Below are 17,950 nucleotides of genomic sequence, written 5' to 3'. Positions count from 1 at the left end.
GCCTCTGTGATCAGATCAAACTTTTTTGTGCCTGTCGCTCCTTGGCCAGTCTGCGGAGTGGGACAGGTCTTTCCAAACAACAGTTTCACCTATGCATCCAATAAGGCTGAGCTCCAGGTCTTTGACATGATCCCTCCTGGGGGCTTGGTATCCTTCATGCTTTATGCTGGCCTCTATAAGAAGCCCAGCAACCTGGGACCAAATCATGCCAGATCAGAGCAATTATCAAGCTCTTACAGGCTGGGGGCAATCACTAGGTCCTGACAGAACTCCAGCACTCTGCATCCTCAGCCACAAACAGCAAGTGCTGACTGCTCAGGAACTTGCAGCTCTGTCTTGTACTACAGACAGCACCAGCAAGGACTGGCACTTACCGCCTCAGAATATTCAGTCTGTGGTGTCTCCATAGCTGAAGACATGCGCTCAATTTCTTCCTCTTTGGCCTCTTCTCCAGGAGCTGAGGGAGTCAGTGGATAGTCTTCTGTTGGTTCTGGACTCTGTGGATAGAGAGAAGCATGATAAAGTGGCCATTACTTATCATGTATACCCTTTTTTATATTCTGCTCTACAACCAGCTCTACTATGGAAAATTCATAAACGGTCACAGCAATGGGATTCTAAGTTGCTCTGACAAAATTATGAGGGCTGATTCAACAGAACTGCATGTGGCTTCGAATTCAACATTCCAACCTGGCTACTATCAGCAAGCAACCTTCTGTCTGAAAACTGAGCCCTGATTTCTTTAAAGCTCTGAAATGGAAAATCAGGGAGTTACTAGATGTGGCTGTTGCAGATGTGAAGAACTAACACACTATCAGAATCTCATAATATGCTGGAAGAGGAAATCTTGAGCCAAAGCACCTTTGCTTGCTGTATAAAGACAAAATGAGCATGGCTTCTCCTCCTGGCAAACCAACAATCCAAGAAACCAAAGGATCAAAATGTTACCTACTCCAGTGTCTAAAGCATCTGGATGCAGTGAGGAGATGCCTGGAATAGAAACAACCCTCGTGGGGAGGACTGTCATGTTAGCACTTATGGAAGTGTGCCTGGATGGTTCGTCATGAGCCTCCCTTTCCCCAGGCTAGAGGTCCCTCAGCACATCCCTACTGGACTTGTGCTCCCACCCTGTCAAGACTTGATTTGGGTTTGCCAGTTCTAATATATTCAATTACTTTTAGAGATAGGATTTGGGAGCAAAAACAAGGCAAGTCAAAAACTTAAAATGGCATAAGAAGAAATTTGTTAATAACACAGGGGAAAAAAAAATAATTTCAGAACATTATTTCCAGATCAGTCTTCCCTTCTTCCTCACGTTCCACATTTCTCAACAACAACATACAGGGAACGCTTTAGTCAGTTATCCACTTAAATAATCATTTCAGTTCACTCTGGAGAGAAAAGTTCGTTTTTTGGTTTAGACCTAGGGGATATCTTCACTTTCACATTTTGTGTCTGCCGGTGGAGAAAATTGCAAACTGTGGGACTTCCTCCCATCTTCACGGTCTTTCCAGAGCTGTGTTATGGATTATGCTACACACATGGGGGTATCACTTTTAAAGACAAGCTGCTCAAAGAAAAAATTCTCTTCATCTCTTTTTCTATTGAATGTCTCTGTCCATATTTCCAGCCCCAAAACAGAGTGCCCCACTCCCTCAGAGCAAAAAATATTTTTTCCTCAAGCACTTTAACCTCCCCCAAGTAGGTTCTCACAGTTTAAACGAATTTAGTGTAATCCAGTCCCCTCACAGCCCACAAAAAAGGTTTTTCAGCCACTTATCAATGGCATTTTTTCAATCTCTTCCCATCTGGAACTTAGGGTTCATTTTACTGACTCACTGGATTCCTCTCATTCAGGGGAGCTCAGAAAATCTGTAGTGTTATCCAGGCATTAAGAGTTAAAATTGCACCTAAAAGGTGAAGAGAGCTGGGCCATGCCATGTGGGAAACGTGCTAGAGCTTCTCGGGCCGCACGGGCCATGTGGAAGAGGCCGGACAAAACTGCAAAGCCCAGCTGCACCTCTCCACATGGCGCGGTCAGCTCGGGCCTCTGTCTCTCTCCTGGTGGCTTCTAAAACTGCAGCAGAAGCCCCGTCTGAGCCATGGCCGCACGGGGAGGTGGGGACCAGGAATTCAGAAAAGGCGTCCCCCCCCAGCCACCAGGGCTCCCCAGCTGAAAACAGGGAGAGAGAGGCCTCGGTGGCTCCCCCACACCCCGCCCAGCCAGGCCGAGGGGGGACCGGGCTCAGCCAGGGCCAGGCCGGCCTGACCCAGCTGTTACATCATTCTTTGATGGAAGTGCAAAGAGGCCAATTAACTACACAGGTGCAATTTATGAAAGCGAAATAACTCTTCAATTAACTACCCAGGCTGTCAACTACTAAACCAGCCCTCTGATCTGTCCCTACAGGTTACAGAGGAACCCCTACAGGGAAAAGAAGACCTCCTCTGTTTCTGTGCCCGTGCTCCTCCTCTCAGACCCCTCTCAGTCAACATCCCTAAATGCAAAACCAGCAAACAAGCCTTCCCAGCTCCCTTGCCCTTCTCCACACATGCTCCATGCATTCATGTTTTTCTGCTAGAGAGGGACCCACAACTGGACACTCGAGCAGCGGCCGCAGCGGTGCCCAGCACAGGGCACAGCTCACTGCCCTGCTCCTGCTGCCCCACTATTGCTGACACACGCCTGGATGCCCTTGGCCTTCTTGGCCTCCTGGGCACACGCTGCCTCATATTCAGCTGCTTTTGACCAGCACCCCTGGCTCCTTTTCTCCCAGGCAGCACCTCAGGCACAAAGTTGCACATTTGACTAAGAATAAAACATTTGAAATTCCACAATGTCTTTCCTGTGCTTAGCTACACAAAACAGCAGTCCAAGTCTTTCAGCTTTTCCGCCTCTCCAGGCTCCAATAATATTTTCAAATGGAGTTATCAAGGAGGATCACACAATAGAAAGTGTTAAGAGACATACGAAGCCTCGGGGTTTTGCCTCAGAAATGAGTCCACAACTATGCAGTTTTCGCCATTTGGCACACAGGACATCCCTAGGCCCACAGGGATTCATGGACACCACATGGACACCATAGACACCATCTCTTTGCAGCTTATCAAAAGAAAGGCAGACTCAGAATGCACTCTGCTACTGACCTCGCTGCCTGAAGAGGCAAAAGAATGACCTAGCATTAAAAGCAACAAATCTTTGACTTCAACGTGCAACTCCACAATACTGTCTCTCAAATACTCCAAGGTAAACACACCCAAGAAGCTCCTAAGGACAAAGAACCCCAAAGAGCCTGTGTGCTCAAATCAACCGTTTTGTGCCTATAGCTCCTTGGCCAATCTGTGAAGTGGGGCAGGTCTTTCCAGGCTACAGAGTCACCTATGCATCCAAAAAGGCTGAGCTCCAGGTTTTTGACAAGATCCCTCCTGGGGCTTGGGAGGCTTCAGGCTTAGGGCTGCCCTTTATCAGAACCCCAGCAACCTGGGACCAAATCATGCCAGAACAAAGCCCATTATCAAGCTCTCACAGGCTGATCAGAATTGCTGGGTCCTGACAGAACTCCAGCACTCTGCATCCTCAGCCACCAATAGCAAGTGCTGACTGCTCAAGATCTTGCAGCTCTGTCTTGTACTACAGACAGCACCAGCAAGGACTGGCACTTACCGCCTCAGAATATTCAGACTGTGGTGTCTCCACAGCTGAAGACATGCGCTCAATTTCTTCCTCTTTGGCCTCTTCTCCAGGAGCTGAGGGAGTCAGTGGATAGTGTTCTCTTGGTTCTGGACTCTGTGGACAGAGAGAAGCATGACAAAGAGGTCATCACTTATCATGTATACCCTTTTTTATATTCTGCTCTACAACCTGCTCTACTACGGAAAATTCATAAACAGTCACAGCAATGGGATTCTAAGTCACTCTGACAAAATTATATGGGATGATTCAACAGAACTGCATGTGGCTTCGAATTCAACATTCCAACCTGGCTAATATCAGCAAGCAATCTTCTCTCAAAAAACTGAGCTCTGAGTTCTTTAAAGCTCTGAAATGGAAAATCAGGGAAAAGTCAGCTGTAGCTGCTGCAGATGTGGAAAGCTAAAACACTATCAGAATCTCATAATATGCTGGAAAAGAAAATCTTAAGCCAAAAAGCTTTGCTTCCTGCATAAAGACAAAATGAGCATGGCTTCTCTTCCTGGCAAATCAACAACCCAAGAAACGAAAGGATCAAAGTGTTACCCACTCCAGTGTCTAAAGCATCTGGATGCAGTAAGGAGATGCTTGGCATTCAACGGCTCTTGTGGGGAGGACTGTCATGTAGGCATTTATGGAATTGTACCTGGATGGTCCATCATGAGCCTCTATTTCCCCATTACTGCAGCTCCCTCAGCACATACAATTTGGGCTTTTGCACAAAGCCCTTCCCAGCTCCCTTGCACTTCTCTGGACATGCTCCAACACCTCCATGTTTTTCTGCTCCAGAGGGTCCCAGAACTGGACACAGCACTCAAGGTGTGACTGCAGCGGTGCCCAGCACAGGGCACAGCTCACTGCCCTGCTCCTGCTGCCCCACTATTGCTGAAACAGGCCAGGATGGCCTTGGCCTTCTTGGCCACCTGGACACACGCTGCCTCATGTTCATCTGATGTTGACCAGCAACCCCTGGCTCCTTTTCTCCCAGGAAGCACCCAGGCACAAAATTGCACATCTGACTTATAAAAAACTTTGAGAATTCCACGATGTCTTTCCTCTTCTTAGATACACAAAACAATAGTCCAAGTCTTTCAGCTTTCCCCCCACCTCACATGCAAATGGAATTATCAAACAGAGTTATCAAGGCAACTCCAAAATAGACAGTGTCAAGAGATACATGTAGCCTCTGGGTTTTGCCTCAGAAACGGGTCCAGAACTATGCCAATTTTGTCATTTGGCACACAGGACATCCCTAGGCCCATGGGGATTGATGGACAACACAATTAACCCTTTGCAGCTTATCAATACGAGGTGCACTCAGACTGCACTCTGTTACTAACCACTGTGCCTGAAGAGGCAAAAGAACAACCTGGCAAGAAAGGCACCAAATATCTCACTTCAAGCTGAAACTCCACAATAGGTCTCTGAAACACTCCTAGGTAAACACACCCATGAAGCTCATGAGGACAAAGCACCCCAAAGAGCCTGTGTGGTCAGATCAACCTTTTTTGTGCCTGTAGCTCCTAGGCCAGTCTGTGGAGTGGGACAGGTCCCTCCAGACCACAGTGTCCCCTACATATCCAACAAGGCTGAGCTCCAGGTCTTTGACATGATCCCTCCTGGGGGCTTGGTATCCTTCATGCTTCATGCCGGCCTCTATAAGAAGCCCTGCAAGCTGGGGCCAAATCATGCCAGATCAAAGGCCATTATCAAGCTCTCACGGGCTGGTCAGAATTGCTAGGTCCTGACAGGAATCTAGCACTCAGTATCCTCAGCCACCAATAGCAAGTGTTGGCTGCTCAAGATCTTGCAGCTCTGTCTTGTACTACAGACAGCACCAGCAAGGACTGGCACTTACCGCCTCAGAATATGCAGACTGTAGTGTCTCCACAGCTGAAGATATGCGCTCAATTTCCTCCTCTTTGGCCTCTTCTCCAGGAGCTGAGGGACTCAGTGGATAGTCTTCTCTTGGTTCTGGACTCTGTGGACAGAGAGAAGCATGACAAAAAGGCCATTGCCTATCATTTAGACCCTTATTTTTATTCTGCTCTACAACCAGCTCTAATAAGGTAATATCATAAACGGTCACAGCAATGGGATTCTAAGTCACTCTGACAAAATTATGAGGGCTGATTCAACAGAACTACATGTGGATTCGAATTCAACATTCCACCCCGGCTACCATCAGCAAGCAACCTTCTCTCAAAAAACTGAGCTCTGAGTGCCTTAAAGCTCTGAAATGGAAAATCAGGGAATAGCTATCTGTGGCTGCTACAGGTGTGGAAAACTAATACACTATCAGAATCTCATAATATGCCAGAAAAGGAAATCTTGAGCCAAAGCACCTTTGCTTGCTATACAAAGACAAAATGAGCACAGCTTCTCCTCCTGGCAAACCAACAACCCAAGAAACCAAAGGATCAAAGTGTCACCTAGTAGAGTGTCTAAAGCACCTGGTTGCAATGAGGGGACGCTTGGAATGGAACAGCACTTGTGGGGACAACTCTCACATAGGCATTCATGGATGTGTGCCTAGAAACTCCTCCATGAGATTTCCTTTCCCCAGACTAAAGTTCCCTCAACTCATCCTCATTGGGCTTGTGCTCCCACCCATTCCCAGCTCCCTTGACTTTCTCTAGACACACTCCAGCTTCTCCATGTTTTTGTGCTCTAGAAGGGGCCCAGAACTGGACACAGCACTCGAGCAGTGGCTGCAGCGGTGCCCAGCACAGGGCACAGCTCACTGCCCTGCTCCTGCTGCCCCACTATTGCTGACACACGCCAGGATGCCCTTGGCCTTCTTGGACACTTGGGCACATGCTGCCTCATGTTCAGCTTCAGTTGACCAGCAACGCTTGCTCCTTTTCTCCTAGGTAGCACCGCAGGCACAAACTTGAACATTTACTTAGAATAAATCATTGAGAATCCATGATGTCTCTCCTCTTCTTAGATACACAAAATAGCAGTCCAAGTCTTTCAGAATTTCCCTTTTCCAGACTCTAATGACATTCTTCAATGGAGTTATCAAGTCAGACCACACAAGAGATAGTGTAAAGAGATATGCGTAGCCTCTGGGTTTTGCCTCAGAAATGGGACCAAAAATAAGCAAATTTTGGCTTTTACAACATAGGACATCACAAGGCCCACATCGATTCATGGACAAAACAATCATCTCTTTGCAGCTTAACAAAACACAGGTGCATTCAGTCTGCACTCTGCTACTGACCGTTCTGCATAAAGAGGAAAAAGAACAACCTGGCAATAAAGGCACAAAATCCCTCTCTTCAGGTTGCAAATCCACAATGTACTTCTTAAATACTCCCAGGTAAACTCACCCAAGGAGCTTGTGAGAACAAAGCATCCCAAAGAGCCTCTGTGATCTGATCAAATGTTTTGTGCCTGTAGCTCCTTGGTCAATGTGTGGAGTGGGACAGGTCTCTCCAGACCACAGTGTCCTCTACGTATCCAACAAGGCTGAGCTCCAGGTCTTTGACATGATCCCTCCTGGGGCTGGGTATATGTCATGCTTCATGGTGTCCTCTATCTGAATCCCTGTAAGCTGGGACCAAATCATGCCAGATCAAAGCAATTATCAAGCTCTCACAGGCTGGTGGGAATTGGTACATCCTGACAGGACTCCAGCACTCAGCACCCTCAGCCACCAAAAGCAAGTGCTGGCTGCTCGGGAACTTTCAGCTCTGTCTTGTACTAAAGACAGTGCCAGCAAGGACTGGCACTTACCGCCTCAGAATATTCAGACTGTGGTGTCATCACTGCTGAAGCCTTGCTCTCATTTTCCTCCTCTTTGGCCTCTTGTCCAAGAGCTGAGGGAGTCAGTGGATAGTGTTCTGTTGGTTCTGGACTCTGTGGACAGAGAGAAGCATGACAAAGAGGCCCTTACTTATCATGTATACCTCATTTCTAACCTGATTTACTAAGGAAATATAATAAACTATCACAGCAATGGGATTCTAAGTCACTCCAAATAAATTATATGGGCTGATTCAACAGAACTGCATGTGGCTTCGACACTCCACTCTGGCTACTATCAGCAAGAAACCTTCTCTCTGAAAACTGAGCTCTGAGTGTTTTAAAGCTCTGAAATGGAAAATTAGGGAATAACCAGCTGTGGCTGCTGCAGATGTGGAAAACTAATACACTATCGGAATCTCACAATATGCTGGAAATGGAAATTTTAAGTGAAAGCAGCACTGCATGCTGCATAAGGAGAAAATGAGCATGGCTTCTCCTTCTGGTAAACCAGCAACCCAAAAAAACAAAGTGTGAAAGTGTCACGTACTCCAGTGTCTAAAGCATCTGGATGTAATGAGGGAATATGTGGCATGGAAGGCCCTTTATGTGGAGGACTGTCATGTAGGCATTTATGGAAGTGTGCCTGGATGGTCCATCAAGAGACTTTTTTTCCCTGGTGAATCTTCCCTCAACTCATCCTTATTGGGCTTGTGTTCCCACCTCTTCCCCGCTCCCTTGCACTTCTTTAGACATAATCCAGTCCCTCAATGACTTTCTACTTCAGAAAAACTCACAACTGGACACAGCACTTGACCAGCGGCTGCAGTGATGCCCAGCACAGGGCACAGCTCACTGCCCTGCTCCTGCTGCCCCACTATTGCTGACACAGGCCAGGATGCCCTTGGCCTTGTTGGCCCCCTGGGCACACACTGCCTCATGTTCAGCTGTTATGTTCAGCTGTTTTTAACAGCCTACCCTGGCTCCTTTTCTCCCAGGCAGCACACCAGGCACGAACTTGCACATCTGACTTGAAATAAAGCATCAAGATATTTATGATATCTTTCCTCTTCTTAGCTACACAAAACAATAGTCCAAGTCTTTGAGCTATTCCCCCTCTCCAGGTTCAAATGTCATTTTCAAGCGGAGTTATCAAGGCAGACCACACAATAGAAAATGTCAAGAGATACATGTAGCCTCTGGGTTTTGCCTCAGAAATGGGTCCAGAACTATGGCAAATTTTGACTTTTGCCACAAGGGAAATCTCTAGGCTCACAGAGATTCATGGACAACACAATCATCTCTTTACAGCTTATGAAAACACAGGTGCACTCAGACTGCACTCTGCTACTGACCGCTCTGCCTGAAGAGGCAAAAGAACCACCTGGCAAGAAAGGCACCAAATATCTCACTTCAAGCTACAAATCCACTATGTGTCTCTGAAATACTCCAAGGTAAACATACACAAGAAGTTCGTGAGGACAAAGCATCCCAAAGAGCCTCTGTGATCAGATCATTATTTTTGTGCCTGTAGCTCCTTGACCAGTCTGTGGTGTGGGACAAGTCCCTCCAGACCTCAGTGTCCCCTGTGCATCCAACAAGGAGGAGCTCCAGGTCTTTGACATGATTCCTCCTGGGGGCTTGGTATGATTCATGCTTCATGGTGTCCTCTATCTGAATCCCTGCAAGCTGGGACCAAACCATGACAGATCAAAGCCCATTATCAAGCTCCCATAGAGTGGCGGGAATTGTGAGCTCCTGAAGGACTCCAGCACTCTGCATCCTCAGCCACCAACAGCAAGTGCTGGCTGCTCGGGAACTTGCAGCTCTGTCTTGTACTACAGTCAGCACCAGCAAGGACTGGCACTTACCGCCTCAGAATATTCAGTCTGTGGTGTCTCCACAGCTGAAGACTTGCCCTCAGTTTCCTCCTCTTTGGCCTCTTCTCCAGGAGCTGAGGGACTCAGTGGATAGATTTCTGTTGGTTCTGAAATCTGTGGACAGAGAGAAGCATGACAAAGAGGTCATTACTTATCATGTATACCCTTTTTTATATTCTGCTCTACAACCTGCTCTACTATAGAAAATTCATAAACAGTCACAGCAACAGTATTCTATGTCACTCTGACAAAATTATGAGGGCTGATTCAACAGAACTACATGTGGATTCGAATTCAACATTCCACCCTGGCAACTATCAGCAAGCAACCTTCTCTCAAAAAACTGAGCTCTGAGTGCCTTAAAGCCTTGAAATGGAAAATTAGGGAATAGCCATCTGTAGGTGTGAATAACTAAAACACTATCAGAATCTCATATTATGCCAGAAAAGGAAATCTTGAGCCAAAGCACCTTTGCTTGCTATACAAAGACAAAATGAGCACAGCTTCTCCTCCTGGCAAACCAACAACCCAAGAAACCAAAGGATCAAAGTGTCACCTAGTAGAGTGTCTAAAGCACCTGGTTGCAATGAGGGGACGCTTGGAATGGAACAGAACTTGTGGGGACAACTCTCACATAGGCATTCATGGATGTGTGCCTAGAAACTCCTCCATGAGATTTCCTTTCCCCAGACTAAAGTTCCCTCAACTCATCCTCATTGGGCTTGTGCTCCCACCCATTCCCAGCTCCCTTGACATTCTCTTGAAAAGCTCCAGTCTCTGCATGTTTTTCTGCTCCAGAGGGGCCAGAACTGGACACAGCACTCGACCAGCGGCTGCAGTGATGCCCAGCACAGGGCACAGCTCACTGTCCTGCCCCTGCTGCCCCACTATTGCTGACACACGCCAGGATGCCCTTGGCCTTCTTGGCCACCTGGGCACACACTGCATAATGTTCAGTTGCTCTTGTCTGGCACCCCTGGCTCCTTTTCTCCCAGGCAGCACAGCAGGCACAATGTAGCACATGTGGCTTATAATAAAACTTTGAGAATTTCACGATGTCTTTCCTCTTCTTAGCAACACAAAACAGCAGTCCAAGTCTTTCAGCTTTTCCCCCTCTGCAGGCCCTAATGGCATTTTCAAGCGGAGTTATCAAGGCACACCACACAATAGAAAATGTCAAGAGACACATGTAGTCTCTGTGTTTTGCCTCAGAAATGGGTCCAGAACTACACAGTTTTTGTCATTTGACACACAGGACATCCCTAGGCCCACAGGGATTCATGGACAGCACAATCATCTCTTTGCAGCTTATCAAAACACGGGTGTACTCAGACTGCACTCGCCTACTGACTGCTCTGCCTGAAGAGGAAAAAAAACAACCTGTCAAGAAAGACACCAAATCTCTCACTTCAAGCTGCAACTTCACAATGTGTGTCTGAAATACTCCAAGGCAAACACGCCCAAGAAGCTCATGAGGGCAAAGCATCCCAAAGAGCCTGCATGATCTGATCAACCGTTTTGTGATTGTAGCTCCTTGGCCAGTTTGTGGAGGGGGAAAGGCTTCTCCTGACCACAGTGTCCCCTATGTATCCTACAAGGATGAGCTCCAGGTCTCTGACATGATCCCTCCCGGGGGTTAGTATCCTTCATCTTCATGCTGGCCTCTATAAGAAGCCGTGCAAGCTGGGGCCAGATCATGCCAGATCAAAACCCATTATCAAGCTCTCACAGGCTGGTGGGAATTGCTAGGTCCTGACCGAACTCCAGCACTCAGCATCCTCAGCCACCAATATCAAGTGCTGACTGCTCAAGAACTTGCAGCTCTGTCTTGTACTAAGGGCATTGCCAGCCAGAACTGGTGCTTACCTGCTCAGAATATTCAGACTGTGGTGTGACCACAGTTGAAGACTTCTGGCCAATTTCTTCTTCCTTGTCATCTTCTCCAGGAGCTGAGGGCGTCAGTGGATAGTCTTCTGTTGGTTCAGGGCCCTGTGGACGGAGAAAACCATGAGGGTCAGGCCATTACCTATCATTTATACCTTTATTTCTATTCAACTCTACAACCTGATCTACTAAGGCAAAATTATAAACTGTCACAGCACTGGGATTCTAAGTCAGTCCAACTAAAACAAAATAGGCTGATTCAACAGAATGTCATGTGGCTCTGAAATCAATATTCCACCCTGGCTACTACCAGCAAGCAAGGTTCCCTCTGAAAACTGAGCTCTGGGTTTTTTAAAGCTTTGAAATGGAAAATCAGGGAATAATCAGCTGTGGCTGCTGCAGTCCTGGAAAACTAAAACACTATCAGTATCGCATAATGTGCGGGAAAAGCAAATCTTGAGGAAAAGCACCATTGCTTGCTGCATAAAGACAAAATGAGCAGGGTTTCTCCTCCTAGCAGACCAGCATACCAAAAAAACAAAAAATCAAATCGTCACCTACTCTAGTGTCGAACGCATCTGGATGCAGTGACTGGAAGCTTCACATGGAAGAGCCCTTATGTTTCGGACTGTCATGTAGGCATTTATGGTATTGTGCTTGGAATGTCCATCATTAGCTTCCCTTTCCTCCAGACAAAAGATCCCTTAGCACATTTTTCGCTGGACTTGTGCTCCCACCCATTCCCAGCTCCCTTGCCTTTTTCTAGACACGCTCCAACCACTCAATGTTTTTCTGCTCCAGAGGGGCCAGAACTGGACACAGCACTCGAGCAGCGGCCGCAGCGGTGCCCAGCACAGGGCACAGCTCACTGTCCTGCCCCTGCTGCCCCACTATTGCTGACACACGCCAGGATGCCCTTGGCCTTCTTGGCCACCTGGGCACACACTGCATAATGTTCAGTTGCTCTTGTCTGGCACCCCTGGCTCCTTTTCTCCCAGGCAGCACAGCAGGCACAATGTTGCACATGTGACTTATAATAAAACTTTGAGAATTTCACGATGTCTTTCCTCTTCTTAGCAACACAAAACAGCAGTCCAAGTCTTTCAGCTTTTCCCCCTCTGCAGGCCCTAATGGCATTTTCAAGCGGAGTTATCAAGGCACACCACACAATAGAAAATGTCAAGAGACACATGTAGTCTCTGTGTTTTGCCTCAGAAATGGGTCCAGAACTACACAGTTTTTGTCATTTGACACACAGGACATCCCTAGGCCCACAGGGATTCATGGACAGCACAATCATCTCTTTGCAGCTTATCAAAACACGGGTGTACTCAGACTGCACTCGCCTACTGACTGCTCTGCCTGAAGAGGAAAAAAAACAACCTGTCAAGAAAGACACCAAATCTCTCACTTCAAGCTGCAACTTCACAATGTGTGTCTGAAATACTCCAAGGCAAACACGCCCAAGAAGCTCATGAGGGCAAAGCATCCCAAAGAGCCTGCATGATCTGATCAACCGTTTTGTGATTGTAGCTCCTTGGCCAGTTTGTGGAGGGGGAAAGGCTTCTCCTGACCACAGTGTCCCCTATGTATCCTACAAGGATGAGCTCTAGGTCTTTGACATGATCCCTCCTCGGGGTTAGTATCCTTCATCTTCATGCTGGCCTCTATAAGAAGCCGTGCAAGCTGGGTCCAGATCATGCCAGATCAAAACCCATTATCAAGCTCTCACAGGCTGGTGGGAATTGGTACATCCTGACAGGACTCCAGCACTCAGTATCCTCAGCCACCAATAGCAAGTGTTGGCTGCTCAAGAACTTGCAGCTCTGTCTTGTACTAAAGTCTGAGCTGGCAAGGACTGGCACTTACCCCCTCGGAATATTCAGACTGTGGTGTGACCAGAGCTGGTGTTCTGCGGTCATTTTTCTTATATTTGGCCTCTTCTCTAGTAGCTGTGAGAGCCAGAGGAGAGTCTTCTGCTGCTTCTTGACTCTGTGGTCAGAGGGAAGCGTGAAGGTCAGGTTATTACCTATCATTTATAGCCTTATTTCTATTGAGTTTTATAGCCTGCTCTCCTACAGCGAAATCATGATCTGTCATAGGAATGGAATTATAAGGATCTCCATCTAAATTATAATGGCTTAATTTGACAGATCTGGATATGGCTCTGAATGCAATATTCCACCCTATTTTGTATAATCTGCAAGCAACATTCTCTCTGAAATCTGAGCATTGTGTTCTTTAAAGCTCTGAAATAAAAAATTAGGTCATAGCCAACCATGGCTTTTCCACTGATGCTTGAGACATGGAAATTGATTTTCTTTTATCCTACCCAGCCAATCCTCCACACTCTCCTGCCACAGGCCAAGCTCACTACCTTTACCTCATTTCTTAAACTTCTGGAACATTAAATATTCCTTTCTCACTCACCTCTTTTATGGCAGTTCTGAGCACATGTTTCAGGTGACCTGTATTGGGCAAAGAAAATGAAGCAGATTCTTTGAGACAACTGCCTGGACTGATGAATCCCACAAAACAAGTCAACCCAAACAGAGAGCATTTTCTGTTTCACAACAGGCATCCAGGAGACACAGCTCTTTCACACTGGCAGCAAGAGAACAGGTCAATATTCTCAGCTGTTTCTATGCTTTGGAGTGTTTTGCCAGCAAATTAATACAAATTTAATCAATATATTGCAAATAGTTCTTTAATCAATGCTTCTTTTCTGCCCTACACATAAAGCAGCTTTTTTATCCACCCTTCTGGTACTTCTTTTTTCAATTAGTTGCATGCACTAATTCTCATTAACTTGCTGAAAAGAGTTGCCCAGAAAAATCTTCCCCAAAATCCCTCTGAGCTGTGGAAGTTCTTTTGGCAGTGATATAGCACAGCAGCAGCTCCAGGGTTCAGGATCAAAAACTCACTGCTTTGCAGTTTTTCATTGTAAAGGGAAACACTATTTTAGTGTTTCCACTTAGAACTTAGTAAAGGGTCAAGTTAGACAGTCAAATCTTTTCATGATAAAATTTAGGAAAAAGAAGCTTTCTCTGAATTCTTGTAAGAATTGCAGAAATTTTAGAAGGCCTTCTGAGAAGGTCTCCCAGTCTGCGTTTTCAAAATTGCCCTACTTGGCCCAGCAAACGGAGGAAATGTCAGACTCTGCTGCCAAAGACTCTCCCATGGAGGGAATGCAACCCCTACAGGTTCCCTTGCAAATGCTGCCCACATTCCCCTGGCAACAGACACCCCATTTTGAGTGGAATGTGTTGATAGGGTTTTACCAAACCAGTGGCATCCTAATGCTCTTTGTTTTCAAATCAAGCCAGTCACTAAGACAGAGCAGGAAGACATACAAAAGCCAGGTTAGGTTACACCCAAGGAAAATCTCTACTTACGTCCCAGGTTAGTCAGGTAATAGCTGGAATAACCAATGCCATAAACTGCACAAATTGCAGCAACGATATCCTCCATTATTGTTGCACTGTTTTGCAAGTTTGGAACACAAAAGAAAACAAGGCTCTTGTCATTGTGCTGTTGCCCACTGACAAACCGTGGGATGTTCCTGCGCTGAGCACACCCAAGGGTGGCTCTGGCACTGAGGCCCTTTGTGCACCAAGGCAGCTTCTGATGTCACCACAACAACGTGGCAACCCTGCCCTGACATCACAAAGCAAACGTTCTGCATTGCTCCCTGAATTAATGCAAAGCAGCCCAACCATCCCTACAGCAAACACAAAATAGCATGGGAAGATTTCCTGTCCCAAAGCAGCACAAATTCCCTGGGCGGGCCAAACCCTCTGGTTCAAGAGATCCAAGAGTAACTCCAAGAGTGCCCCAAGCACCTACAGCCTGTACCTGAACTGAGCACTCAGATAGGACCAAAGCAAAGGAAACCAGAGCAAGAAAATGGCCCAAAGCATTGCACAGAACTAGGAGAGAAGGCACTGTTGGCATAACAGCTGAAATATTTCCTAACAAATGTCTCCACATATTTGCACAATTATTGGACATGCCCAGGGCTCCTGTGTATGTTCATCTCTGCCATTATTCCACTTTGGGAGCAGTCAAACTGGCAGGACCTGCTGGGTATGCAGTGAACTTTCAGGACATCTCCTGGATCAAACTGGTGTGCATCATGTCCTTCTCACCCCTCCACCCCTGAACAAGGCTTTCTATCTCCTGCTGAGGTCTGGAATTTTCCCAGTCACAGCTCAGCTCACACATGGCCATTGCGTGAGATGAGGCCACGATGGCTCATGATACTGACTCCATGCCAGCAACGGCTCCATCAGGCATTGTTCCTTTCCCAAAAGTGAAATGCCCACTGATTCACCAATACATTGTTTCCCTTTCAAGGGTCATGTTCCCACCTGTTAAACAATACAATTTTCTTCATTGCCTTGTCGACCTGCTCAAACATGGATCAAATATGGCAGGGCCGCAGACACGACTCTGGTCCCTGACACAGTGGTTTGGGGAACATCCCATTCCTCAAATACTCCTTTGGTGGTCAAGAGCCTCCTAAAACTACTTTCATCCCCTTGAATGCATTCCAGCTACCTTCTTAACACAACCAATCTCTTTATTCTCAAGACAATCACACAATAATCAACAATCAAGAAAATCACACAATAATCACTGCAATGGCGGAATACAGGACTAAGCACTGTCTGGTAAAGCTTAAGGAATTCACAATTTGTTACAGTCAAACATTTTTCCAACATTTTCCACTGCACTCCATTGCCAGCCTCCGTCCCATTCCCCTTGCAGAACCCTGTACCTACTATCCATGGGCACAGGGAAGGAGCAGCAGGCACACAGGAGATGCCCCTGCTGCACTGGGCAGGAACCAAAATGCTCTCGAGTCACAGCTGCAGGCCTGTATCTGCACAGGATGCTCTGGCTGCCCCACTCCTCATCGGAATTTAGCATCTGGAAATGAAATTCCACTTTCTGCCTCATGTACAAGTACCACAGCTGTGCAAAAATTGGGCAATGGGCCGTATCCCAAAGGTACTGCAGTGTGGAGGAAGTGATGCCCAAAATGATTGAGAAACAAAACAAAATACTTTTGAGACAATATTAGTGTAGGAGGTGATATCAGTTCTGGTCCCTAACTGGAGAACTCCAGGGGCAGATATGGAAAAATGACTGCCCCACAAAGGGTGAATGTGGTTTTACAAATTTGGAAAATTTGCATAATTTTCCATAAGAATTCCCAATTAGAAGCGCAATAATTAGGAAATTTCCCCCCTTTGATTCCAGCTCTTCTGGAGCCCCACTTTCTTGCTACTAGTTGTACTATATGTACATGCTAGAACTACTTTATGAGAAAGTGTTCTTGAGAACATGTTTTAACATTGGTTCCCAGAGGAGCTAAGACAGGATAGGAGCCTTTGGAATGTGTTTTGTCTTTTTTGCCTATCAGGGTAGGAAAAGTATGGAAGTTACCTAGGAGCTATGTAACCATACAACAATAGTCTACGCTTCTATGAATATATATGAAGGAAGTAAAAAAGCAAAAAAATCTTGTCTCAGAAGGAGACCCTTCCCCAATTCTTAAACCATACTAAAACCACCAGAAACGGGACCTTCCATCTTAAAAACAAAACAAAACAAAACAAAACAAAACAAAACAAAACAAAACAAAAAAAATTGGACAATTCAGAAAGTTAATGTAGAGCTTATTCACAGGATGACAAAGAAAGAACTCCCAATAGAGTTGTAGTTTGGTACAGTTTTTATTCTGAGTCCCACTCAGGACTTGAACTGGAGAACTTGAACCATCCTGAAATGGTTGTCCCCAGCTCCTGAACTCCCTCTATTGATTCACTGCAACAGAGACGCCAGTATGGAGAGAGGCTCAGCTGGCTTCAAGTCTGGATGCTGCCCAAAGGGAAACAAGAACAACAAAGGAACCATTACTTTGCAAACTCAGTGCCTCACAGGATCAAGAAAGATTCCTTGGTTTCCAGAGATATGGAGAAATAGGACTGACAGGACCATCTGCACCTTCATGCCCTTGCTCTCACAGGCCAATATGGCCCATAATCCCACTAGTTCATTCATCAAGGTGTCTCCAGCAGCAGCAGCAGCGCAGCTCCAGAAACATCAGCAGCAGTTCCCATTCCCTGTGTGTGCATGGCTGCGGGGCCAGGACTGCCGGGGCCAGGGCGAGTGGAGAGCACGGGCAGCAGATCCCGATGAGCCGCTGCTCTGACCCTGCCAGCAGGACTCTCACTGAGACGAGGGTCGGGAGGTGCCACTGAGCACTGAGATGGTTTTTGCAGTGCAGCAAGGCAGCTCAGGTGCCTCCTGAGCCTTGAGTAGCAACAGCCAGCTCTGCCAGCAGCACCATGTGGCCAGAGAGCTGCTGTGCTTCAGACTCACAGCGAAGGACACCCAGCTGGACAATTTCCATGTCAGAGCTGCAGAGAACTTCCCACTTACCTTGGTGGATCCCGCAAAAATTATGGACACTGTGACATCTGTGATATCTGCACATCCAAGAGACTGATGACTCCACTCACAAGGAGCTCAGCACAAGCAGAGCTTGAGCAATCCCTGTGGGAAGAGCTGAGGATTCCATTGCAGCTGAGGGGACAGGATCACTGCCTGCATAAGGACAATTCCAGAGAAGTACTAAGGCCTCAACAACAAGCCCTAAGCCAAAGCTGACTTCCAGAGAAATCTTCCAACTAAGCATTATATTTATATTTACCCATTAACAAAATATGAATCTTGT

At 46.7% G+C, this 17,950-nt stretch overlaps 1 protein-coding gene across 1 annotated transcript in view; it reads right to left on the bottom strand.

The window, feature by feature from the left end:
- Positions 1-14,790, bottom strand: part of LOC130265600 (uncharacterized) — a 36,875-nt gene extending 22,085 nt beyond the window's left edge. Inside the window, exons 1-9 of the mRNA XM_056514781.1 lie at positions 14,601-14,790; positions 13,636-13,673; positions 13,075-13,197; positions 11,188-11,310; positions 9,313-9,435; positions 7,433-7,555; positions 5,550-5,672; positions 3,665-3,787; positions 375-497 (exon numbers count right to left, since the gene is read on the bottom strand). Coding sequence (XP_056370756.1) covers positions 375-497; positions 3,665-3,787; positions 5,550-5,672; positions 7,433-7,555; positions 9,313-9,435; positions 11,188-11,310; positions 13,075-13,197; positions 13,636-13,673; positions 14,601-14,676 — 975 coding nt within the window. The 5' untranslated portion in view covers positions 14,677-14,790. The remainder of the gene's footprint in view (positions 1-374; positions 498-3,664; positions 3,788-5,549; positions 5,673-7,432; positions 7,556-9,312; positions 9,436-11,187; positions 11,311-13,074; positions 13,198-13,635; positions 13,674-14,600) is intronic.
- Positions 14,791-17,950: the final 3,160 nt, after the last annotated feature.

This window comes from Oenanthe melanoleuca, chromosome Z, assembly GCF_029582105.1.
Source record: "Oenanthe melanoleuca isolate GR-GAL-2019-014 chromosome Z, OMel1.0, whole genome shotgun sequence".
Classification (NCBI taxonomy): domain Eukaryota; kingdom Metazoa; phylum Chordata; class Aves; order Passeriformes; family Muscicapidae; genus Oenanthe; species Oenanthe melanoleuca.
The sequence above is the reverse complement of the archived record's forward strand: the minus strand, read 5'-3'. Positions and strand labels throughout refer to the sequence as shown.